At 43.4% G+C, this 27,199-nt stretch overlaps 1 protein-coding gene across 17 annotated transcripts in view; it reads right to left on the reverse strand.

The window, feature by feature from the left end:
• LOC147911212 (uncharacterized) overlaps positions 1-24,844 on the reverse strand; it is a 130,082-nt gene extending 105,238 nt beyond the window's left edge. For 2 of the 17 annotated variants that reach the window (XR_015551422.1, XR_015551417.1), the window contains exons 1-8: positions 24,697-24,843; positions 23,869-23,960; positions 21,338-21,373; positions 20,658-20,969; positions 19,692-19,813; positions 19,105-19,367; positions 16,808-16,972; positions 15,150-15,473 (exon numbers count right to left, since the gene is read on the reverse strand). Coding sequence is in view for 2 of the 17 variants with exons in the window: in XM_087428427.1 (XP_087284553.1) it covers positions 19,711-19,813; positions 20,658-20,969; positions 21,338-21,373; positions 23,869-23,888 (471 nt within the window). In the remaining 15 variants the exon portion in view is untranslated. Of the gene's footprint in view, positions 1-12,084; positions 15,068-15,149; positions 15,474-16,807; positions 16,973-18,686; positions 18,755-19,104; positions 19,368-19,387; positions 19,591-19,664; positions 19,814-20,657; positions 20,970-21,337; positions 21,374-21,606; positions 21,784-23,868; positions 23,961-24,331; positions 24,658-24,696 lie in introns of those variants that run through there. The other 15 variants (XR_015551419.1, XR_015551425.1, XR_015551426.1 and 12 more) reach the window with 15 other exon arrangements.
• Between the last annotated feature and the right edge of the window lie 2,355 nt (positions 24,845-27,199).

Below are 27,199 nucleotides of genomic sequence, written 5' to 3' on the forward strand. Positions count from 1 at the left end.
AGTACCCAGCAGTCCCTCCCTCTTTGTTGGTCTGTTAAAGGCCAAGACATAAAGCAAAGGTGTAGGCCTGTCTCAGAGGTGAGAAAGCCACCTGGGAGGGCCAAAGGAAGTGCCTTGAGTTACTCCTTGCAACCAGTAGTTCTCAAACTCCTCTGACCCACTAAGAGAGGCAGAAGACTCCAGGCCCATTTGCACTGGACAAAGAATGCAGAGAGCCAAGAACTGGAGAGAAACAACAAGAGTCTAAACGGTAACCTGTGCGATCAACAAAAGTAGCACAAAACCATGATTTAACTTACAGTAAACGCTTCCGTAACCACAGGAACTGAAAACAATGACCAATTCAAAAAAGCACTGTTAACAGTGGGTACTTCCTAAAAACAGGAGAAGTTACAATTCTCTGTGATAGCAAGTAGTTATTAAGTGCCATTTTGCCAAGAATTCCAGACTTTTTAGAATATGGAACTCTGGGTCCTCAACAAACTCTAGTAATACACTAATTAATGAGAACGTTATATTTTAGTGGCATGTAATAAATCAGGAGTTATAAAAAGATTACCCTTAATTATGCATAAAAATCAGTCTGCTGCATTATTCCCCCATAAGGATCAAAGGAGGCAGCTTGTATTTGAGGATCTCCTGAGACCCAATAGGAATAAATAGAAAATTATTTAGGAGACTCAATAAGGAAAAAAGTTCTACTTTTTTGGAGGGGGAGAGGGGTAACTTTTTATTTTGATATAACTTCAAACTTACAGAAAAGTTGCAAGAATCATACAAGAAACTTCCCTAATACTCTTTAGCTGGATTTAACAATTGTTTATGTTTTGCCCCATTTGTTTTATCATTCTCTCTCCCTCTACATACATGCATGTGAGTATGTTTATATATATGCATACTATTTTTTCCTGAACCATTTGAAGGTAAGTTACAGACATCTTCCCTCTCTCTCCCTAAACAGTTCAGTATGTATTTCCAAATGTCCACAGGGACATTCTCTTTCATGAGCAGAGTTCAATGATTAAAATCAGGAAATTTTACATTGATACAATCTTATTTTTCATTCCACAGTCCACATTCAGATTTTGTCAATTGGCCCAATAATCTCCTTTGTAGCCAACTTTTCTCCAGGTTCAGGATCCAATCTAGGGTCATGTCTCTTAAATTTCTTTTAATCTGGAACAGCTCCTCAGTCTGTCTTTGTCATTCTTGACCTTGACATCTTTTTAAGAATATAGGCTGGCTACTTTGTAGACTGTCTCTCAATATGTGTTTGACTGATGTTTCCTCATGGTTACATTCTGGTTATGCATTTTTGGCAGGAAGACCACAGAAGTGTGTTTCTAGTTTTCAAGTGACAGGAATAATACTTTCATAAAATACGTTTTTTTTTTTCTTTTGTGAGGAAGATGGGCCCTGAGTTAACATCTGCCAATCCTCCTCTTTTTGCTGAGGAAGACTGGCCCTGGGCTAACGTCCATGTCCATCCTCCTCCACTTTATATGGGACGCCACCACAGCATGGCTTGACAAGCGGTGGGTCGGTGCGCGCCCGGGGTCCGAACCAGCGAACCCTGGGCCACTGCAGCAGAGCGCGCACACTTAACTGCTTGTGCCACTGGGCCAGCCCCGATAAACTAAGTTTATTGGGAGGGAAATTAACTTCCAATCTTTCTCCTATCAAACAAAATAGTTAGAAATATTTCCTTAAAAACTTGGCTTAAACAAAAAACAAGACTGACAACAATGTAATATCATTTTATACCCATTAAATTAAATTTTTTAAAATTAAAACTATAACACTCAATCCTGGACTGGGTCCTGGAGCAGCAAAGAGGCATTAATAGAAAAACTGGTGAAATCTGAATAAAGTCTGGAGTTTAGTCAATAGTGATGTACCTATGTCGGTTTCCTAGGTTTGACAAGTGTGGCACTATAATGTAAGAGGTTAACAATGGCGGACACTGAGCAAGGGATTCAAGGGAAATCTTGATATTATCTTTGCAGCTTTTCTGCAAACCTAAAATTATTCTAGAATGAAAATTTCACTTAAAAATTATAACCCCCAGTACTGATGAATGATAGGGAAAATAAAAGCTCTTGCATTCTTGGTAGCAGAATAAACAGGCAGAATCCTCTTGGAAGAGAGTCAGATATTAAGGGTCCTAAATATCCTTGTTGCCTTTGATTCTATAATTCTACATGGAAACATTGTAAGGAAATAAACCTAACAGAAAAAAAAGCTACGTGGACAAACAAGTTCATTTGCAGCATTATTTATAATCATGAAAAGTTGGAAGCGACCTATATGACAACAAAATAGGCAAGATTAGGAAGTCATAAAAATGAGGCAAATGAAGACTATGTCACATCAAGGGAAATGCTTAAATATGGGAAATGAAAAAAAAATTATATATTCAGTATGCTTATACCTATGTAAAGATCAATCTAAACACAGGAAAAAGAAATTACCCAAAATCTGTTTGTACAGGATTATGCCAGGAAAATGAACATTGTCTTCTTGGCTTTTTTTTTTCCAATTTAACAAATTTAACCTGTTAAAAACAGTTTTATTGAGACATAATTCACAGATCATACAATTCATCTTTTTAAAGTATATACTTTAGCAGTTTTTTAGTTTATTCACAAAGCTGTGCCACTATCACCACAATCAATTTTAGAACATTTTCATCATTCCAGAAAGAAACTCCATACCCTTTAGCAATCACTCCCCATCCTCCCCAACCTCCAGCCCTAGCAACCACTCACCTTCTGTCTCTAAAGATTTGCCTCTTCTGGACATTTCATATCAATGGAATTATACAATAGGTGTAATAGGTGGTCTTTTTTGAGTGGCTTTTTTCTTTTTCTTTTTTTTGGTGAGGAAGATCGGCCCTGAGCTAACATCTGTTGCCAATCTTCCTCTTTTTGCTGAGGAAGATTAGCCCTGAGTTAACATCTGTCCCCATCTTCCTCTGTTTTGTATATGGGATGCCACCATAGCATGGCTTGATGAGCAGTGCGTAGGTCTGTGCCTGGGATCCAAACCTGTGAACCCGGCGCCGCCAAAGCGGAGCGCGTGTACTTAAGCGCTACACCCCTGGGCCAGCCCCTGACTGGCTTCTTTCACTCAGCATAACGTTTTCAAGGTTTATCCACGCTGTAGCAGTTATAAGTACTTCCGTTTAATGGCCAAATAATATTCCATTGCATGGATATACCACATTTTGTTTCTCCATTTATCAGATGATGGACATTTGAGTTGTTTCCACTTTTTGGCTGTTATGAATACTGCTGCTTTGAAATTTGCACATAAGATTTTGTGTGCATATGTTTTTACCTCTCTTGAGTATGTACCTAGGTGTGGAGTTGCTGGGTCATATGGTAACTATGTTGAACATTCTGAGAAACTGCCAAACTGTTTTCCAAAGTGGCTGTACCATTTTACATTCCCACCAGCAATACTTTAAACTTTTATAACAAAAAATGTACAAGAAATCTGCAAAAATTAACTCCTGCTCCCCATAAGGTAATGCTACATTTGAACGGGCTCAACATTCGCAAAGTAAAATATTGGCTCTAGTAAAATACAAGCTGGGCTTTTGCAGGTTGGCAGATTTCCCACTTGCCGAGAACAGGCACAAAGACAGGTGTCTCTCTTCTTTTTTAAAATAGTCTGTCAGTTTGTTTGCTTAGCAACAGGAAATAGGGTGGTCTTGAATCTTAAAATTCTGAACATAATTATATGTCTTCTCAAAGCAGTTTCTGAACCAGGGAAGCTGAAGAGAGAATGTCACGTTTCACATTATTGTTGACACTAGAATAATAGTAGGAATTGACAGGTTTTTGAGAGACAGATGTTATTGCTGAAAGAAGGATCGTGTATCAGAATTTAAGGATCTGACATAATGATCAACTTTTTTACGCCTTCCTATTACTATCTGTAGTTGAGTGCTTGAGGTAAATCTATAATCAAAGATTTTAGTTCAGTTCTTCCTTTTCCTGTCACAGTTACCCATCTGCAATTTCTTAAAAAATATTGAGAGTTGGGGAACGTGATAGCAAAGCAAACAAACGCAACTGAAAATACTTATTAAGGAACAGAAGGTAACTTCTTCAATCAGGCATTCCTCTTTGCTGGAGGAAAAGAGGGGACATACATAAGGAGATATCAGCAAGTTTAGAATTATTGTAATGATGTCTCGGTTAATAATTACTAACCGGAATTTTCAAAGCAAGAGGATCTTGACCACTACTGTACTTTGAAAAAATATTTGTTATACTTCGTTTTACAATATGCTGAGGAAATTTTAATTTTTTCTTAATATATTTTTTCCCCAGACAAGGGAATTGGGAAGCATCAAGGTGAATGTAGAATGGAAACAGAGCTGTCAGACTAAATTTTCAGCTTTTCACACAGTATAATTATCACTTTTTAGTTTCCACATAAACAAGTCCTTAAATTACATTAAGAAGATTTCAAAAATATCCCTTAATAGAAACTTACATATAACAATCCTGAAGGAATTATTTTACTTTACCATGTGTTATAAACTGAATTGTGCTGGCCCCAAATTCTTATGTTGAAGCTCCAATCCCCAATGTGACAGGGCCTTTAGGGAGGTCATTAAGGTTAAATGAGGTCATAAGGGTGGAGCCCTAATCTGATAGGACTGGTGTCCTTAGAAGAGGAAGAGACAGCAGAGATCGCTCTCTCTCCACGCACAGGCACAGAGGAGAGGCCATATGAGGACACAGAAGAGGGTGGCCACATGCAACACAAGGAGAGAGGCCTCACCAGAAACCAACCCTGCTGGCACCGTGCTCTTGGACTTCCAGCCTCCAGAAGAGGGAGAAAATACATTTCTGTTGTTTAAGCCACCCAGTTTGTAGTATTTTGTTATGGCAGCCTGAGCCAACTAAGACACTACACCAATGTGATTTGTAACTGTTCTTTCCTTTTTGCCACTGTGATAGATTATAGACACAACCAAATTTTCTCAACTGAGGCCACAAAGAGATGTCTCTGGCCGCTAAATCCAATAGTCATTGGAACTATCTAAATTTTAAAATGAATCCACTAAATTTAGGCTCCAAAGGATGTATTCTAAGTTATTTTGTAGGATAAATCACTATAAAATCAATATTTTATGAGTTGTTACCACCAGGGGGCTTTACCTCCCATTTCTTTAATTCATAGCTAGCCTCTCTATCCCCATAGCTGGCCTCTCCACTATCCTAGATCAGCGGCAAGAAGCCAGGACCAAAGTATGGCTAACCTAGTGACGAACAAAGATGGTGATGATGGTGACAGTGGTAAGAGTGGTGGTGACAAGATCAGTGAACATTTGTCAAGCACTTACCAGATGTCAAGCAGATATCTATTACCTTTTTTAATCTTCAAAACAACCATTATTATTATCCCCACTCTTACAAGATTTAGCAAGGTTGAACAATTTGCTCTCTGTCACAGGATTCAAACCCAGACACAAGCACTCCAGTGCCCATTTCTTATGCTACAATTCTCAAAACTGAATCATTTAAACTCAAATTGTGTTACTGAACCATAGCTTTTTTGAAAAAATAAATAAAAATCCCTAATAATGAATCTGAAGTCTATGTCTAATTTCTTACTAAATACAACCAGTACAAAACCAGATCTACTAAAATAGACTCTAAATGGAACTTATACCTGATAAATAAAACCAAGTCCCTGTAGGGTAAATGGGAAGAGTAGAAAAGCAGGCAGAAGCTTCAGGAGAAATTCAGCATTCCTAAATTGTACCAGTAGGTGATTTTCAAAAAATGATGGAACATTTTTTGTTCAACATTTTCCCCAATACCTCTAGGCCAAAGCAACTGCCTTCATCAAAACAATACAAGTTAAGTCTTGGTTTCAAGTAAAGAACAGAAGCTTAACAAGTGTCTGAGAATATCAAGGCAACAGCTCATTCTTTTATAATACAATTTAATATGCCCTGTATCTGCTTGAAAATTCCCAAATAGGGTGACTCAGGATATAACTATGTCTCTTAGAGTTCCCTGTTCACTAAAGAATTACCACAGAGAGACAGAACACCAACTCCATTTTCTAATTCTGAGAGACCTGAGTAAAGATAAAAGCAACTCATACTCTACCACAATTAAAAAAGCAATCTCATCCACAGGCAGGCTCCTTTTTCCTAAAATGGATTAACCACCTGTCCATTCCTTCCTCATATATTTAATTTTTTTTCACTATATTAACATTATTAAATTAACTAGAGCTTCTATTCCTAGAGCATAGATTACCAAAAGTTGGATTGCTGGGATAAAGTATATATGGCTATTAACTGTGATGGTTATTGCTAGATTCCTTTCCAAAAAAAGTTCTAGGCACTAACTTTTTTTTCAGACTATATGAAGCAGGCTGTCCTTTTCTACTAATACAGTATTTCATAGACTATAAGTACACAAAGTTTGGAAAGTCTTCTAAAGAACAAGAAATCAATATTTGTTCTCCTGTGGAGGCTTCTGTAATCCCTTGTACTATCAAAAGGAGAAAAGAAACTGTTACTCACAAAATTTATCTGCCTCATGCAAAATCGACTTATGTTTCCTTTTCCCATTCTCGTTCACTTTTCCTCTCTTCCCCATCACTCCACTGTAAGATGTGCACCTATATGTATGAACGCAGCTTTCTCACTTGTAAGGGCCTTGACACCTAACACACTTGTCCCATAATTTCACCACAGAGAAGGCGAAAGGAACGATAGTTGGGGAGCCAAACATTTCCACAAAAGGTAAGACTTTATTGTTATTTTCTTTCTTGACTACGAGAGAAGCTAAATCCCTTAAAGAAAGGCTCCCTCTCATCATTTTCCTAAGTGAAATCTTTCTTCCAGTAACTGAAAAGTGAGTAGATATATTTATTAATTAAGGCTCTGAACCAGTCTGCTGAGATTTGCTCTTCTACCGACCAGTTGTGTGACCTGGGAACAAGTTACCTAACTTCTTTGGCCTCTGTTTCTTAATCTGTAAAATTGGTACAAAAATAGTTCTTACTTTGTAAGGTTGTTACAATGAGAGTGTGTATATGTTTATGTTTGTGTGTATATTTATAAATATTTATATACACACATATATAAAGACCTTAGTACCTGAAACACAGTAAGACCAATGTAAGTGTTAGCTGTAAATCTGAGCCACATTCCCCACTACCCACCTGGAAGGCACCCCTAAAAGGAAGCAGGATGTGGAGAGTTCAAACTTCATTTGCCCTCTAACTCCATGTGAAATGTGAGGCATGCACACCTGGCTCAAAGAGAACAGCTGTCTCCTCTCCCACTTTGAAGTCAGCGGGCCATTCTCATTCACCAGGTGTAGCAGCGGAAGGGGCCCTGGGCCCTGCCCCACGGGAGCTCATGGTCTAGCGAGCCTGGAGAGAAGAGCAGTTACTACCGTCTCCTGAAAACAGGTCTGCAGATCTAGTTTTAGGGCCAGGACTTGAAAAACTGTTTGTGTATTCAGTTTAACTTCTAATTGTTTTCTGAATAGAAACACACATGAATTAAAAGCTATTAAGATAAAAGAGGTCCAGCTGAACACAGAGAGACTACCTTTTGACTTGTCATCGCTCTGGGTCAAATGAAGTCACATCTTTGAGGATGGCAGAGCTGAGGGGTCACCATCCCCATGAAGGCACAATGGCTTGGTATTAGAAACCTGGGCAACCGCTCAGAGCCCCACATTAGGGAGATTCTTGTGCACTGTATATAACTGAGCAGTGATTCAAGGGGACTGTTGGTAAAGGAAGCACTGTGGGCTAGCAAGGATAAGAAACTGAGGCTTATACAGACAACTTTAAGTAAGAACCCAACTCCTTCACCCCCTTCCCCTACTGTTCTTTCCTGTAGCAAGTATGACAGGGCCAGGCCCATATCCCTGGGGCCCTCACCACCCCAGTACATGCCCACAGTGTCCTCCTACAAGCACCCATGCCTCCTGGCCTGAGCACTTTCCTCGCTGCTGTGCAGCTGCCAGAAGTGGAGCCAGGCACAACACTCAGTCAGTGACAGACGGGAGGGGAAGGGTAAACGCCTCCCTTTCCCACCCCCGTGTGCAATAACTCTGAGGCATGTTCTACAGTCTTCCAAGGTTCCGTAAGGGGACTGAGCTCCAGCTGCTCACAGAGGTAACCTACTCAGTCACACTCTTTATCGGCCCTGTCACTTTCCTCTCTCCTCTATCTGGGATTTTTGGGACCACCTCCTACATACACTACTTATACTCAAATCCTTGTCTCAGGATCTGCTTCCCGGCAATTCCAACCTAAGTCATTTCCTCTTTAAATATGGGCACTTCAGGATAGTCTTATGACTCCTTTCCCCTTGCCAGGATGTTTATTTTAACCAGGTGTCCCCTCCAGAACACGGGTCACTTCACCCCTTGGAGATAAGCCTGGGCTCTACAGTGGCTGCCTTGGTCTTATGAATACTACTCAGATCCTGGGAGCTGCAGGCTGTCCTCTCAGGATGGAACTCTTCCCACCGTGTAACGCTGGGGTGTCTTTGTCTGGTGCCTCTCCTGCCGTGGGGCTTCTTCCGCTCACAGCTCCACCACCTCTCCTGACATGGCTCAAATCCAGAGCCAAAGCCACTGCACACTAGGCACACATCTGTCTTCTTGCTTGAAGTTTTCTTCAGTGGAGCTTGAAGGTATTTCTTCTCTCCAAAAAAGCCAACTCAAATGGATGCTCCTTTTATTGGAAATGTGAGCAGTTTAGAGATGGGCACTCTGCTTTTCATGGCTCACCTGATTCAGCTGGAATATCACAGCACTAAGGGAGACCATTTCACTAGCTCCCAGAGTTAGATAAAAATGCAGAATCTAAATAAATAATTGAAATATTTCACATGATGTAGCTAGGATGTTTTTATCTGGTCAGGAATTCCTCCCAACTTTTGAAGAGCCTTTCACCCATGCTCACTTATAAGGCAGTGCAGCAAGATGGCTAACAGTATGGCTGCTGAGGCCAAATGGTCAGGGTTTGATTTTTGCCTCTACCTAGCTGTACAGTCTTAGACAAGTTAACTTACCCCTCTGAGCCTCCCTATAAAATAAGGATAACAACAGTATCTACCTCCAGGATTGCTGAGAAGATTAAACAAGTGGGCCCTCAATTCAGTGACTGGCATCCTTATAAGAAGAGATGAGGACACAGAGACATGGAGGGAAGAAGATCATGTGAAAGACGTAGGCAGAGATTGGAGATCTGCTGCCACAAGACAGGGACGCAGGAACCACCAGGAGCTGGAAGAGGTGAGGGAGGATTCTCTGCTGTTGGTAAACTGTGTGTCAATTGTAGGCCTCTCCCTTTGTTCTCACTCAAACCATAAAACCTAACAGTACCTTGTCTTAAAAATTCTGATTATCATGTGGCTTATCATATGGCTGTCCTGAAGATCATGGACCATGCCCGATGCCATCATTTAAATTTCTCAGGTCCACAGTTATCACCCCTGAACTCCTTCATTTTTCATTGTAACTCACTGAAATCATAGTCTCCATCTAACAATCAGTAAGGAATAATTTTAAATGTATGGGAGAGAAAACCCAGCTAAATTTAACTTAAAATAATTTAACAATATAAGAAGAAGGAAGAAAAGATTCGATGAGGGAAGAAATCAGCTCTTGGTAACGAGACTTGAGGAGTAGATTGTGTCCAGGCACAGAGATGCAGCATACAAATGAGGGGGCAGGTCTTGTCCTGACCGTCCCCCATGCCCATTCCTACTCTGCTCTCCTCCCAGGTGGTCTCAAACCCAGTCAGTGGCTCCTACACTGTGACCTCGCTCAGCTCCACTCCCCAGAACTCCAGGTCTGGCAGGTAAGAACCCGGTGTATACCCGGCTCCTCCTCCTGTTCCATAAAGGGTCCTGTGCCTGGATCCTGTTGGACCAGAGAGGGCCATTTGACACCCCATTGCTAGGACATTGGGGATTTGGAATATGCAGATTAGCTCACACTGAGGAATTAGAACACCCTAGTCCTAGGGAGCAGTCAGCCCCGCACCAAGCTGTGTGCTCTGGGAGGGAGCCATCACTGTGTTAAATCCAGAGGCCGTTGTCAGGAGGCACAAGGCACAGCTGTCCACCTCCACTCCCTCTCTGCCCTTCCGTTTCTCAGTCACTCTTTGACCCTCTGAAATAGGCTTCCTTCCCCATGACTGCTAAGACTGCTCTATCAAAGCTCTTCAAGAAAGTCCAGAAAATTCCAGATCCTTCCAAAACCACCTCAGTCCTTTTCCTTCCTGACCCAGTGAAAGATCCCCCCATCTCACTTCTGTAACTTGACCCTTTTTGGTTAATTTCAGGTGTCAACTTGACAGAGCTAAGGGATGCCCAGAAAGCTAGTTAAGCATTATTTCTGGATGTGTTCACACGGCTGTTTGTGGAAGAGATTAGCATTCAATTCCATAGACTATGTAAAGAGGCCCACCCTCACCAGTCTGCGACCTGATACTACCACAAATACGCAGGCAAAAGATAAGTTCATCAAATACCATAAGAAACTACAGTAACAATTCAGAGCAGAAGGAAATGACAAATCTCCAGAAACCAACCTTGAAGTCACAGAAATTTACAATCTAATTAACAGAGAATTCAAAATAACTGTCATAAAGAAACTCACCAAGTTACAAGAATGTTCAGACAGTTCAATGAACTCAGGAATAAAATTAATGAGGAAAAGGAATACTTCATCAAAGAGACTGAAACTATTAAAAAAAAACAAGCAGAAATTCTGGATATAAAGAACATAATTAATGAGATAAAAAAGAATCTAGAATCCTTACAAAATAGAGCTGATATCATGGTTGAAAGAATAAGTGATTTAGAGGATAGAAATATAGAAATGCTTCCAGTGGACGAGGAGAAAGGACTCAGATTTTTAGAAAATGAAGGAATTCTTGGAGAAATATATGACGCAATTATAAAAGCAACCTAAGAATTATACATATTCCAGAGGGAGAAAAGAGGGAGAAAGGAGCAGAGAGCTTGTTCAAAGAAATAATAGCTGAGAACTTCCCAACCCTGGGCAAGAACCGGACTTACAAATACATGAAGCCAACAGAACGCCTAATTACATCAATGCTTAAAGACCTTCTCCAAGGCGTATAATAGTAAAATTGGCAAAAGACAATGACAAAGAAAAAATCTGAAGGGAAGCAAGACAGAAGAAAATAACCTACAAAGGAACCCCTATCAGGCTTTCAGCATATTTCTTGGCAGAAACTTTACAGGCAAGGAAAGAATGGAATGATATATTAAAAATACTGAAAGAAAAAAACTTTCAGCCAAGAATACTCTATCCAGTGAAATGATCCTTATGATACAATGGAGAAATAAAAGTTTTCCCAGATAAACAAAGGCTGAGGGAGTTCATCGCCACGAGATCTCCAATACAAGCAATGATCAAGAACGCCCTCATACCTGAAACAAAAAGAAGGCAAATGTCTACAAAGCTTTGATCAAAGAGATAAATAGACAAAATCAGAAAGCTACAGCTCTGTTTCACAACAGGGTAGCAAATACTTAATTATAACTTAAAAGAAGAAGGGAAGGAAGGCATCAAAAGTAACTATAAACACTTCAACTTAGTCACAACCGCACAACACAAAAATGAATAACTTGTGACAACAATAACTCAGAAGGAGAAGAGGAAAGGGATGGAACCTGCTTAGATTAATGGAGATAAGAGGCTAGCAGAAGATGGACTATCTCATCTATGAGATCTTCATACAAACCTCACAGTAACCAGCAAACAAAAAATCAGAGCAGAGCCATAGATCATAAAAAAAGAGAAACGTCCACAGAAAAACCCCAAAATGAAATGGTAGTCAGAAACACAAAGGAAGAGGAACAATGGAAATATAGATTAGGTGGGATTAAGCCCTCATGTATCGATAATCACTCTAAATGTAAATCGATTGAATTCTCCAATCAACACACACAGAGTGGTGGGGTGGATTAGAAAAGAAGACGCAACAATATGCTGCTGCCAGGAAACACATCTCAGCTCTAAAAACAAACAGGCTCAGAATGAAGGGATGAGAGACAATACTCCAAGAAAATGGCAAATAAAAGAAAGTAGGTGTTGCCATACTTATATCAGACAAAGCAGACTTCAAGATAAAAAAGACTATGGGAGACAAAGAGGGGCAGTATATAATGATAAAGGGGACTTTCCACCAAGAGGACATATCCCATTCAACATAGTACTGGAGGTTTTGTCCAGAGCAATTAGGCTGGAAAAAGAAATAAAAGGAATCCAAATTGGAAAGGAAGAAATGAAACTCTTGCTGTTTGCAGATGACATGATTGTAAATAGAAAAAACCATAAAGGATCCATCAGAAAACTATTAGAAATAATCAACTACTACAGCAAAGTTGCAGAGTACAAAATCAACTTACCACAATCAGTTGCATTTCTACTCTAATAATGAACTAACAGAAAGAGAACTCAAGAATACAATCCCATTTACAATTGCAACAAAAAGAAAGAAGTCTCTAGGGATAAATTTAACCAAAGAGGTTAAAGACCTATACAATGAAAACTATAAGACATTATTGAAAGAAATCAATGATGACCTGAAGTAATGGGAAGATATTCCATGCACATGGATTGGAAGAATAAACACAGTTAAAATGTCCATATTACCTAAAGTAATCTACAGATTCAATGCAATGCCAATCAGAATTCCAATGACATTCTTCATAGAAATAGAACACAGAATCCTAAAATATATATGGAATAACAAAAGACCTCGAACAGCCAAAGCAATCCTGAGAAGAAAGAACAAAGCTGGAGGCATCACAATCGTAACTTGAAAATATATTACATAGTTATAGTAATCAAAATGGCATGGTACTGGCACAAACGCAGACTCATAGATCAATGGAACAGAACTCAAAGCCCAGAAAGAAAACCACACATCTGTGGTCAGTTAATCTCTGACGAAGAAGCCAAGATCATACAATGGAGAAAGGAAAGTCTCTTCAATAAATGCTGTTGGGAAAACTGGACAGCCACATGCAAAAGAATGAAAGTAGATCATTATCTTCCACCATACACAAAAATTAACTCAAAATGGATAAAAGACTTGAATCTAACACTTGAAACCATAAAACTCCTAGAAGAAAATATATGCAGCACAGTCTTTGACATCGGTCTTAGCATCTTTTCCAATACCATGTCTACTCAGGCAAGGGAAAGAAAAGAAAAAATATACAAATGGGACTACATGAGAGTAAAAGGCTTCTGCAAGGCAAAGGAAACGATGAACAAAACGAAAAGACAGGGCCGGCCCCGAGCCTCAGTGGTTAAGTGTGCGCGCTCCGCTACTGGCGCGGATTCTGGTTCGGATCCCGGAAGCGCACAAATGCACTATTTTTCTGACCATGCTGCGGCCGCGTCCCACATACAGCAACTAGAAGAATGTGCAACTATGACATACAACTATCAACTGGGACTTTGGGGGAAATAAAAGGAGGAGAATTAGCAATAGATGTTAGCTCAGAGCTGGTCTTCCTCAGAAAAAAAGAGGAGGATTAGCACGGATGTTAGCTCAGGGCTGATCTTCTTCACAAAAAAAAAAAAAAACAAAAAAAACGAAAAGACAACCCACCAACTGGGAGAGAATATTTGCAAATCATATATCTGACAAGGGGTTAATCTCCAAAATATATAAACAACTCATACAACCCAACAACAAAAAAACAGATAATCCAATCTAAAAATGGGCAGAGGATATGAATAGATATTTTTCCAAAGAAGATATACAGAAGGTCAACAGACACATGAAAAGATGTAAAACATCACTAATTATTAGGGATATTCAAATCAAAACTACAATGAGAGATCACCTTACACCTGTCAGAATGACTATAATTCCCAAGACAAAAAATACCAAATGTTGGAAAGGATAAGGAGAAAAGGGTACCCTCACACACTGCTGGTGGGAATGCAAACTGGTGCAGCCACCAGGGACAACACTATGGAAATTTCTCAAAAAATTAAAAATAGAAATAGCATACCTTCCAGTTATCCCACTACTGGGTATTTATCCAAAGAAATGAAATCAACAATTCAAAGAGATTTATGCACCCCTGTGTTCACTGTGGCATTATTCACAATAGCCAAAACATGGAAGCAATCCAAGCGCCCTGCTACAGAGGAATGGATAAAGAAGACGTGGTATGTATTATATACAATGGAGTACTACTCAGCCAGAAAAAAAAGACAAGATCATCGTGTTTGCAACAACCTGGATGGACCTCGAGGGTAGGATGTTAAATGAAATAAGCCAGACAAAAACAAATATGCATGATTTCACTCATACGCAGAAGATAAACATACACAGGGATAAAGAGAACAGATTAGTGGTTACCAGAGGGGATGGGGGCTGGGCATTGAGTGAAAGAGTTAGAGGGGCACATATGCATGGTGATGGATAAAAGTTAGACTACTCGTGGTGAGCACGATGCAGTCTATACAGAAATTCACAAATAATAATGAACACCCGAAATTACACAATGTTAACACCCTTTATAATTTCAATAAAATAATTAAAAAAGAAAAAAAATAATTCATTCTTTTTTATGGTTGAATAATATTCCACTGTGGGGATATACCACACTTTGTGTATCTGTTCACCAGTAGATGGACGTTTGGGTTGTTTTCCGTTTTTGTCTAGAATAAATAGGTTGTTATCAACATGTGTGTACAAGTCTGTGTATAGACATATGAGTTTATTTCCCTTGGATGGATTCCTAGGAGAGGAATGGCTGGATAGACGTATGTAATTATTAAAGACGCATCCAAGCTATTTTTCACCAGCACTCGAGGAGAGTTTCAGTGACTTGACATCTTCAACAACACTTGCTAGAGTCAGTCTTTTTAATTTTAGCCATTCTCAAGTGTGGTAGAATCTCATGATGACTGTCACTTACATTTCCCCAATGACTCATGTTGTGAAGGAGAAGGCAAGCCACACACAGACTGGGAGAAAACATCTGCAAAACATATCCCTAGAAAAGGACGTGTATTTATAATATATAAAGAGCTCTTACAACCCAATAGTAAGAAGAAAAGCAACACGTCATGGCTTACCAGGACACAGCAGATCAGGCCTGTGATGAGCACCAGGAGTCCCGCCAAGCAGATGAGGATGAGGGCCCAGAAGGGGAGGTCTGGGGAGACGAGTGCTGGGGTGAGCCACCTCCTGTCATCACCCCAGGGCTCCTGCTGACCCCACCTTGCCTCAACCGTCCTTGACAAGGGTTGGCCAACTTTCCTCATCATCCAAGACCCTGTGCGCATGGTTCTCTTCGATGAGGCACGGCATCAAGATACTCGCCCCCTACCGTGGGCTGGGGCTTCCTGCAGGTTTACCAGGCTTCTCAGTCAAGGTGTCATCTCTGTTGGGAGAATATTCTGGAAGTGAATGAAACAGAGAATGCATGTGAGTGTGTTTCACTCTTTTTAATAAAACTTTTTAGACACAGAAAAATAAAGGGAACAGTCTCATAAACATCCATCATCTAGATTTAACAATGTACATTCCATCCAATTAAAACAATATTTCATCAATGTATAAATTATTAACACTTGCCACCCTTGATTCATCCCATGTTTTCAATGAAATATTAAAGTCAAGTAGACATCATGATGTTTCACCCCATTTTACTTTCCATCTCTAAAATGTGAGCACACTTTGCTACAAAATCCAAGACTATTATCACAGAACAAAAGTTTAATAAATTAAACCAAATTAATACCTCTGGGCACAGAGGACTGAATTTGAGCTGGACTTTCTTATGACAGCTGGGGGGAGAATGGGTCATCACAGTTGGCAAGCCTATGGGATCTCTCTAAATTCGTAAATTCCCACTCAAAAGTGTTCTTCCGTGCCTAGAAACACACCATCCCCTTCTCCTTTATCTATTTGCTTAATATTCATTTTCTAGGATTAACCTACAATGTAATTTCCTGCAGGAAGTCTTTTTTGATTTCTGCCTGCAAGTATGAGTTTGTTCAGATCAAATAATTGATAAGTTTCAATTCTCTATTCTTGTTATTGCCAGCTGCAACATAAACTCCAGGAGGGAGTGGGCATGGGGGGAGGGGTGCAGGTCCCCCTACTTGTGCCTCTACCCAGACAACCTCTTAGAGGTGTGCTGTCTGATATGGAGCAGCAACAAGTCTCTTTTTGCATTAAAATTAATTTTAGTTAAATAAAATAAAAATTCTAACCTCAGTAACATTAAAAATCAGTAACAATAAAGACCAGTCACAATACCATCTTTCGAGCACTCAACAGCCACATGCGGCTATGCACTGGACAGCACAGATATAGAACATTCCACCACTGCAGAAAGTTCTAGTGCATTGGTGCTCATCTAGAGCGGGACTTGGCAAACTATAGCCTGTGGATCAGAAACCACATCCACTCCCAAACCTGTAAGTCTGCTTCACACACAGCTGGAGGCCCTCACTGACCATCTGGCCCAGTGGCTCTCAGTGCAGAGACAAGGAAACAAAAGTCCAGAGAGGGGAGGTGACTAGCTTGAGGTCACAGAGCTGTCTAGGAGAAGGTGAGGGCCTCCCATACTACACTGGTGTCCTTTTCTCTCTCTCAATGGTGGGTAAAGACTGGGGGACTATGCCACCTCCTGCCAGCCTGAGAAAGTTCAATGTTCTCTCAGCCCCAGGCCTCCAGAGTCCCTAGAAAGGCCTTACTTTCTTCCCCAATGACCAGGGAGCCTTACCATCCCCAAGGACATTCTTTCCGTCCAGGGTAAAGTTCTGCAGCTGGGTACCATTCTGGTCAGCTGCAGGAATTCCTCATAGATGGCAACTCTGTCCAGTCTCTGTGCCAAGGCAGCTGGGTACACAGTGAGTCCACTGCAGTGTGGTTACCATGGGGGACCAACCTGGAAGGACACAAGGGATGAACAAGGGTGTCTGGAATTCTACCGTGATTCTAGATTCCCTAATTCTGGGTCCTGTCCAAGAGAACTTTTTGCAATAATGTCAACATTTGTCTGCGCTACCAAATACACTCATTATTAGCCCCATGTTGTTATCAAGCACTTAAAATGTGGCTAGTGTGTGTGAGTGAGGAACTGAATTTCTCATGTAATTTAATTTAAAGTAATTAATTTATAAATAAATAACCACAGGGAGAACATTTTTGGAACTTTGGAGTAAGGACTTCTGCAAACGCATAAAAACAATGAGAACACTGGTAAAAATGGTCAAAATCAACTCTTCAGAAGTCTAGAAATTAATCAAAGGCTTCTAAGAATCTGAGGAGAGTTTAGTGAAGACACACGGTGGAATCTTGATAAAGGGAGAAAACTTTGTGGCATTATAACTTGCACTATTCCCATCCTGCTCTCACAATATCCTCCATAACTTTGAAAACCATCAGTCTCAGAACCATGGTAGCTGAGGCAACCAGCAGCCCATCAGCCATAATGGGTTTGGAGCTCTGAAAAGACCCATCCCCACCGAACTGCAACTAGCTGACCTGCCTGGCAGATCCCCGAAAACGCCCCATGTTCAGGGCTTGTTGTTACTAGACTCAGAGCTTGCCCAGGGAGGAAAGTCTGTCCCCAGGGCACTTGCTAAAAACAATCAGGACTAATTGCTTTATATTGTAGTTGCCTGAGGGAGTGATACCAGCTGAGGCAGGCAAGAGGTGAGCCAAAAACTTAGAAGACAAATCGGGGGAATGAGATGTCCACAGGGGGCTTTGAAAAGCTCCAGGGTATTTGCGGGCATCTAGAAGGCCACAAGGGCTCAGGCGTGTGGCACGCCCAGGAAAGATTTGAGAACATCTTAATCTCTCACCTCTAGTTGAAGGGTTGGCTTAATATCTGAAAACTTGATTATGTAATACACCATATTAATAGAATAAGCGCCAACACCATGCAATCTCGACCACATATACAGAAAAGAATTTCACAAAATACAACGGCCTTCATGTCTAAAAAAGAAAACACTCAACAAATTAGGAATAGAAAAAAACTTTCTCAACCTACAAACAACATCGATGAAAAACCCACGGCTAACACCATATTCAATGCTGAAAGACTGAAAATTTCCCCCTAAGACCAGGGACAAGACATTGATGTCTTCCCTCATCTCGTATGTTAATCACAGGTACCAGAGGCTCTAATGAGGGCAATTAGGCAAGAAAAAGGAATAAAAGAAACCCAGATTGGAAGGAAAGACATAAAACTATTTGTTTTGCAGATGAGAAGATATTGTATATAGAAAAACCTAAAAAATACACCCCCCCCACACACACAATATGTGAATCGTATCCCAATAGGTGTATAAAAAATTTAAATTGCCCCATCTGGTGAGTGGCTCCAATATTGGAGAGCACAGTTAGACCGCTAATATTTGTTGAACGTTTCCAGAAGAGGAGGAGGAGGAGGATGCTGGAGGTTGGTGGCCCCAAATGTTAATGCTTTTCTCAACCTCCGAAAACCTATGGAAGGAAACGGTAGGATTAGCTGACAGGGATGTGGGGAAGACTGGGCACCATGTCAGTGACTTCCAGATCAAGGATGTGTCACAGGAGCTCAGAGCCATCAGCCACCAGCTCAGCCAATGCTTCCAATCTCCTCAACCTACATCAAGTTGGTGACCAGGCAGGAGTGGAATATGTCTCACAGCTGGCCGCCTCTATAGAGCTTGGTGACCTAGAACAAACACGAAGGAGAGTGGGTGAGATGGAGGTCTCCTGGAGATGCAGGGGGCCACTGGAACCAGTGAAAGATCACAGACCTTGGCTCAAGGGAGACCTGACTTCAAATCCTGGCTCTGCCCCTAACTCACTCTGTGACCTTAGGCACAATAATCCCATTACTGAGCTTCAGTTTACTCATGTGAGAAATGGGGAAGGCAGCTAGGACATCACCTCCGGACACTGAGAGAACCCAGGCACGCAGGGAAAGTGAAGGGTTGAAACAATCACGTTAACAGATGTAAGTCAGATGGAGGAATGACGGTGCCCTCAGGGCAAGGAGCGATGTGAGAGGGGAGACCCCACCTGGTCCTGGGTGTCCCTCAGCAGGGCGGTGTACTCCGAGGATGTGGGCTCCGGGTTGCTGAGGTTCCACCTGATGATGTGGAAATGTAGCTGGTGCTCTCTCTGGATGGACAAACTCTGGGCTGCAGAGCCTGGAGCCACCGAGAGGAAGAGCAGACAGGTGGAGACTCTCTGCTCCCAGCACAGAGGCATGGTGGCCCACGGGGTCAGGATGTTGGGTGCAGACGGCGTCCACACTGCTGGCTTCCCCATCCTTCTCAGGCCTGGGGAGAGAGGGACGTGGGGACTCTAGAGAGAGGTCCTGAAACCTCTGGGGTGGGGGCCAGAACAGGAAGGAGGAAATGGGAGGATGGGGGGAGACAGAGAGGGGCGGTGACAAAAGTGGTCATTAGGGGCAAATGCTCAGGGGAGGGTCTCGCCTGAGGGAGACCGGTCTGCAACTCAAGGAGAAGAGGCCCAGGCTGCTCTTCTTGAACAAGGATCCAGCTGGGGAGGGAGGAGGAGGAGGAGGAGCAGGAGGGACAGGGGTTGGGGGAGGGGCTGGGTGGGATTTAACCCACCAGGAGCTGCTGGGACCAGGGTCTCACCAGGCTCTGCAGGACCCTCTCAGTGGAGTTGAACGTGGCTGAGCCGTTGCTCCTGTCTGATGAATACCGGAGGGTGGAGATGGGGAAGGTGACTGTGAGGGTCTTCAGGTTGTGCCCCAAAGCTGCAAGACAAGAGGGAGAGCGATGGCCATCACTGAGAGCTGGCCTGAGACCACACCAGAGTCCTGCACTCATTATCATCTGTCGTCTTCTCTCCCAGGGGCACCACCACCCACCCGTGTAGTCACCCAAGTCAGAACCAGCACATCTGCTCAGCTCCTCCTCCCTCCCAGTAACACCAATTCCAGTAGCACACTGGTCCTCACACACACTCCCTCTCTCCATCCCTGTCCCAGCTCAGGTCTTAACTTCCTTCACCGGGACCAACACCCCAGCAGGCTCACTGGATGCTCTGTCTAAAGGATGTTCTACATGGACCACTAGAAGAATCTTTCTGAAATGAATACCTCACTAGGGCCACCACTGCTCTAGTACCACCCATGGCTCCCTATGGCCTTCAGTGTTTAGTTCAACCATCTTGACCTGGCACTCAAGGCTCTACTCAATCTGGCTCCTGCTGACCTTTCAGTCTCATTTTATCCATCTACTGCGGGTTAAATATTATGCTTCACGCAACCCAAATTCATTTCAATTCTCCCCATACGGCATGTTGTTTCCGGCTAGAGCCTTTGATCATGGAATCCTTTCTGCCAGGAAAACCCTTCATCCTCTAGTTGCCAGCGTCCCTCCTACTTGTTCTTAAAGACTCCATTCTGGTGAAACTTTCTCTAGCAAGCTCTTCCTCTCCAAATTATGCCAGGCGCCTCTCCCCGAAACATCCCACATTGTACTATAATGGTGTGTTAATATCACAAGATTAGGGGCTCTCTGAGGGCTGGCCTTAGACTGAATCGTTAGTATAATCTTTGTGATCAGCATGATTGCCCAAAAAACAAAATTTCACACCCTGGCTTCCCAGCTCCTGGATCACAACTGGCTGGTGGAGGACTGGCGCTGGAGAGCTTCTCTTGGGAAGGAAAAGGGACCCCCAGATACTTGTGGTGGCTTCTGGTGGCACAGGTGATGATGAAGTATGCAGGGATGTGGTATCTGGCTCGGGAGTGGTGGCGAGGGCTGTCATCAGGGAGCGACAGAGTGGGAGGAGCCCCCAGGCTCACCCGGGCTTCAGTAGTGGCTGTCCCAGGACCACCATTCACAGGTGAAGCATAAATGAGAGTGAGGGGACGGGTGACTGTGTGAGTAGATGGATGAGCAAGCCTGTGGATGAGAGGAGCCCGAGAGAGAGATAGGTCAACAAGAGAGACTGAACTCGGAGGAGAGACAGATGGATGTGCAGAAAACTGGACAGACGGATGGGATACCTGGAAAAGGAGGACCAAGGGCGGGGCTTTAGGAGAATTAAAGTGAAAACCATGTGGGGTCAGAATGTGGTGGAGAACATGTCTGTGTCTAAGGCTTTCTCACACTGGGCTGGGACTCTCCACCAGAACCCGGGAGGCAGAGAAGGGATGAATTAGGGCCTTTCCAGGTGCTTCCCTCACCAAGGACAGCGGGTGAAGGAGAACAGGTGCTCCCCAACCCCAAATGCGGACGGTACCCAGGAGATCAGGACCAGCAATACTCACTGGTGGTAGTTGGGGCCGCGGCTCCATAGGTGTAATCTGTGGAGAGAAGGCGAGAGGAGCAGAGCAAGAGTTGGGGTGAACATAAAGGATTAAGGGAGAGGGAGGATGTAGGGAGCTTTGTGGGAAAAGCAGAGGGGAAAGCAGAGGGGAAGAGGGGAGTGGTGTTCGGGGGGAGGCAACGAGATGGAAGGTGGCTGGACCCAGTGATCACACAGTGATGAGAAGACTGATCCCAGACCAGGAGCATAGAGAGATGGATCATAGCTCACTTTAGAGCAACGGAGGCAACACAGAACTCTGACTGGGAGAGAGAGTGTGGCTGTAGCCCAGCCCCTCACCACTGACGTAGAGGCTGTCCCCGTCCAGGGTGAGGGAGCCCAGGTGGGTGACGCCCTGGGTCTCATGGCGCGGCTCCCAGTAGAGTCGCTCTCCGTCCAGCCCGGGACCTGCAGGGGTCAGAGTGGAAGGTGCAGATGATGTCCACCCCAGTGGCTGCCCCACCCTTCTCAAGCCTGGGGGAGGGAGAACCTGGGGACACGGAATACTGAGCAGGGGTCCTTCTGGGTGTGGAAAGCGAGAGAGGGGAAGGGAGGAGGCTGAGGGAGAGGCTGAAGGGGCTGCTCTGATGTCTGGAGGGGCTCTCCTCGGTGTCTCCCATGTGAGACAACCCCTCACAAGTAAGGCCTGACTTCCTTTAGGATGTGGAGGGGGGCCTGTGAGTGACAAAGAGGGGTGAACACACAGACCTGGGTGAGGGGGCGCCTGCAGGTCTGCACGGACAGCAGCGAGGAGAACAGTCACTGCCCTGTGCCATCTGACACATGCAGGCAAGAAAGTACCGTTACGTTCTCTCAGTTCCACACTCCAAGGTCTTTTCTTTCTACTTCTTTCCTACTCCACAGCCATCACCCAGGCCTAGGGAACAGTCACCTTATTCCTCATCTTATTCCCAGCACCTCCCATCTCGCCTCTTAAGTCTTCATTCTTAACCATGAAGTCCATCTGAACCCACGTGCTTAGACCAAACGCTAATCACATCCTCCTTCTACTAGCATCTCTCCAGAGTCTTCCCACTGGTCTTAGAACAGAGTCCCAAGTCACCCCTGACCTGGTCCTGCCTGTTCCCCCTCGCCGGTGTGGCTCACACCCCTCCCCCTGTGTTGACTCGGCTCAGCCATCCCTCTTCTCAGTTCATGGACACACCAGGCTCTCTGCTTCAGGGGTGTCCTCATGCGGGTCCCTCTGTCTGAAACGCTCTCTTGAACACACTCCCACACCCTCACTCCAGTCTAACCCTCCAACTAGCTAAATCCAGTCCCATCTCTAGCTCTCAAGCTAAATATCAGTCCTTCTCAAGAGGGCTTCCCTGTCCCCTCAGGTTGAGTCACCTTGTGCCAAACTCCCACATCACTCTCATCATTAACTGTCTAAAATCCAAATTCCCAAATACAATATAAATTCCACGGAGGTGGGACAAGGTCTCTCTGGTCCTCCAGGTCCCCATGCATGTGGCCCAGGGCCTGGCTCATCAGATGAGGAACCATCCCGGTTTGTCTAGGACTGCCCTGGTTTGAACACTAAACGTCCTGTGTCCTGGAAAACCCCACTGTCCTGAGTAAACAAGGATGGTGGGTCACCATGAATTATACACTCAAAGACTATCTATTGCATGACAAGCACACACTCCCCTCAAGAACATCACAGGAAAGCTAGAATGAAAAAGGCACACACACATACACACACAATTAGTAGAGGCCAACAACTATATACAAAATTACTTAACAAGATTCTCTGCAACGTGAATCACCAGACCGTTATTTCAGAAAAGTTTCAAGAAACAAAGTTAATTCCCTTTAGAAGGCAAGGTGGTGAGGACAGTCTTTTTAGAGACTAGTGCCCTGCCCTGCAATCTACAGTGTTGCTTAGTACTCCTCCAAATGATATGAAATGTCATAAAGAAAAAAATGCTCAAAATAAATCTGGCTACTGGCAAATTCAATGTTAAATTTGTTATTAATACAAAAAAGTTCCAATCATCTTTTTTCCTGAATGCTCCTATATTTCAAATTTTTGTGGAGGATTTATAAGACTTTAGAAGTCAAGTTGAATGGATCTAAGGAATGTTGCTGAGTATCCCTGCTAATATTTAATGGGATGTCTTCTAATACTACATACACATGCAAAACATTTCTGTATTTATATTATACATAAATCCTGACTTTTGAGTATTATGCAATGCAAGTAAATCTATATTTTCTACTATAATACACATTTGCAGTTATTTACACTTGTTTTATGTGTTCTTATTTGCATATAACTGTACTCACTGAAATATTTACCACACAGAACCACACACAGCTTACCATCTTTCCCTTGAATATAATCCATCAAACATCAATAATTTTTCTCAAGATACCCTCACTCTCAGTGTCCATGTGGTGACAACATGAGCCCAGGAAAGCCCACTAGCAGGTCTTCTGCACAGCGGAGGCTGCCGGAACCTGTTGGTACCAGGTCCACAGGGTACTCACCTGGTCACACAGAAATCCATGGATCAGCGAGGACAGGTGGACCCTGAGCCTGGTTTCACCTCAAACTTGAGCTCGACAGATACTTTTCGTGTCTGAGGGGGGAAAAAAAAGCGCAAACAAGCTTTTGAGGCCTTTATAGGGTGTTGGATGAAAAGGCCACCCCATTCACTTTTCTTTTTTGTATTTACTGATTTAACTGTAACTGTTGGCTGAGACTGGATTTTCCCGATTCCTATGCAGTCACCTGCTCCCCAAGATTGGACGAAGCAGCTCCGTGCTGTGTGCACTTGTGTCGCTCAACTCACTTGGCTGGACAGACACTTTTTGGTGACTCTGGACCCTTTAAACAAGCTTGTCATTTATGGCCCCTGTAAGTGACTCGCTGACTTGTAAACATTTCCCACACTTCATTCAGGGCTCGGGAGATTTTCAGGCCCTGGAGCAGGTCTCCCAACCTCCGCACCATTGACATCTGGGGCCGGATGATTCTCTGTCGGGCCGTCCTGGGCCCTGGAGGACGCTGAGCAGCATCCCTGCCTCCCCCTCTAGATGCCAGGAGCGCCCCCATTAGTAACAACCCAAACACCGCCTGCAGACGCGGATAAGCCCCCTGGGGACAAAATCACACGGAGGACGGTGACGGGGACTCTGAGGAGGGGCCGGCGGCGCCCGGAGCCGGGAGGAACAGCAGCCTCGGGCGCCCTGAGCGAACAGCCCGGGGGAAACGGGGCTCCGGGGGGACGGAGGGACGCCGGGCCGTGACGGGGCTGCCCGCGGCCCAGGCCCCTCCCTGGACCGCGACCGGAGCCGGGACCGCCCACTGCTCACCGCGCCTCGCCCCTTCGGCCGAAGGTCCACGGGAATCCCGTCCGCGCCGAGAAGACTGGACACACCGCGCAGACCGCCCGCTCCATCCACGGCGCCGCCCGCGCTTCCGCTTCCGGTCTCGGGCGGGCGTTCGGGGAGGACGGAAGTTAGGGGAGGACAGACGTTTGGGGGCTCCGGGTTGAGGCGGCGGGGGGAGGGGGGGCGGGGCGGGGCCGCGCCCCCCAGCCTCGGGGGAGGCGTCTAGTTTCTAGAGTTAATGAGAGCCCGGTCCCCGGGCTGAGTCAGCACCAGGGACAGGGACCAGGTCTAGGGGCGGGGCTGTGGGTGGAAACCAGTTCTAGAGGCGGGGCTGTGGGCGCGGACAAGGGTGCGGGCGGGGCAAGGGGCGGGGACCAGGCTGTGGGCGGAGCCAGGCCCGAGCGTTGTGGGCGGAGACCAGTTCCAGGGGCGGGAAGAGGCGGGGGTGGGGCTGGAATAAGTCAGGCCGACTTCACAGTGGGAGGAAATCAGCTCCAGGGGCGGGGCTGGAGGCGGGGCTGGACCCCTTGACTGTACAGGTAGCTGGATGTTGAACAGCTTTTCTTCATTCCTTTCCCCACCTTTACACAGCCTCATAGAATGATGTGCCCATATTTAGAATTCTAAATTTTTTGTGCGTGTTTGCTGTTCTTAATTTCATTAAAAAATTGGATCATATAGTCACATTTCTCTACAACTTGCTGTCCCAAGCCAGTAGATAAGGATATAACGGTATTTTAATTCTAAAAATCTGGGGGGAGGGAGGTCACTACGTCGTAGATGCACGTATAGGAAAACTTCAAAGAGTGGTGCAAAGTCAGTAAAATATTCTCACTCTACCACTGTCTCCTAGTCCTTTTGCACAGAGATAAACATCATTTCTCCTCTATCCTTCCAGACATACTGTGTATATGTGGGCCTGTGTATATGTTCAAGCCCAAGAGGGAGGTCCCCAAGCAAAACCTGAAGCCCATGAATTGTCTCATGCGTCAGAAGTTACTGAAAAGAGATTTAAATTTCTGGTGGAAGGAGATGAACCAGTGATGAATCCATAGGAAGACAACAAAGAAATAAGGGAATTTTACCATTTAAAAGGTCAATGGAAAAATTGAGAAAGAAAATGTGTTCATACTATCTGATGTAGCACATCTCTGGATAAGATTTGTATGCTATAAAATGGTAAACACTTATGTCATAAAACAGTAGACATTGAATTTTGATTTATCCTAATTCATTAAATAGTTATATTGGGCATGGGGAATTATGTTTTTAATGTATGTAAGAACTCTTCATGCTGATTGTTTCAGAGAAGAAAGAAACTATAAATAGTCAAAAGATGAAAAATGAAAAAGTGTATGAGTAGCTAATATAGAAATACAGATTTTCAACCACAAAATTAAAGAAGTTGTTTTTGGAACCAGAGTCAAGAGTGGGGAAGGTAGATTTCATTATAAGGCTTGAAGTATTATTTGAGAGATGTGCGTATAGACACACACACACAGAGGAGCCTGAATTTGTATTCCAAAGGGATCATCTAACTCTACAAATAATTTGTAAAAAGGATTCACTTTACAACAGTAGAACATATTTTGAAAACTACCAACTTCAAGCATAAGAAAAGCTCTCATCATCCCGGTAGAAAAATGAGTGGGGCATCACTTTCCAACCGACATGGTGATAGGCATTTGACATACATTACTCTTGAGTATTTTCACAGCAACCCATAGGAAGATGGTATTATCTATCTCCATTTTGCAGATGAGGAAACCGATGACAGCATATTGCTAAAATTTTCATATAATTTCTCAATAGATGTTGTTTTATGTTAAAATTGTTTATTGAATTTTCTTTTCATTAATAAAACGATATATGCCATTCTTACAAATAAGCAAAGGGTGTGTAAAAACAATTTAGCAAAACGACAGTTTTCTTTTGATGTAATTAAATATGACAATCACTTTATTATTTTTCTGCTGTCTGCCTCACATCTAGGAAGATACTTCCTATCCTAAAGGCTTACTAGAAAACTCGACTAAAAATCAAGAATCAGGGAATACCCATATTATGCAAGGTTCCTGAATACATGCAAAAAAAGCCATTATAACAAGTTTTTGTACAAAAATCTTAGATCATTCATGAACTGATAACAACACAAATCATGATTAGGCAAGGTATTTCTGTAGAATGACAAATATTTAAACTTTAGACATTTAAAAAGTAGTTCATTACAGTAACTAATGTGTAGAAGGAGAATTTTTTCAAACTCACTAAGTGCCAGGAAAACATTTGAGAAAATGCACTGCAATATTATTCACAATAGCCAAGAGATGGAAACTACCTAATTGTGCATCTGTGGGTGAAAGGATGAAGAAAATCTGGGGCATCTGTACAATGGAATATTATTCAGCCTTAAAAAGGAAAGAAATCCTGTATTCAGAATTGCTTGCCCGGATCATTTCAGTAGTCATGTGCTTTCTTGCTTAGT

The sequence above is a fragment of the Ceratotherium simum genome, unplaced genomic scaffold (genome assembly GCF_057802395.1).
Source record: "Ceratotherium simum simum isolate JZ-2026a unplaced genomic scaffold, ASM5780239v1 HiC_scaffold_47, whole genome shotgun sequence".
NCBI lineage: Eukaryota > Metazoa > Chordata > Mammalia > Perissodactyla > Rhinocerotidae > Ceratotherium > Ceratotherium simum.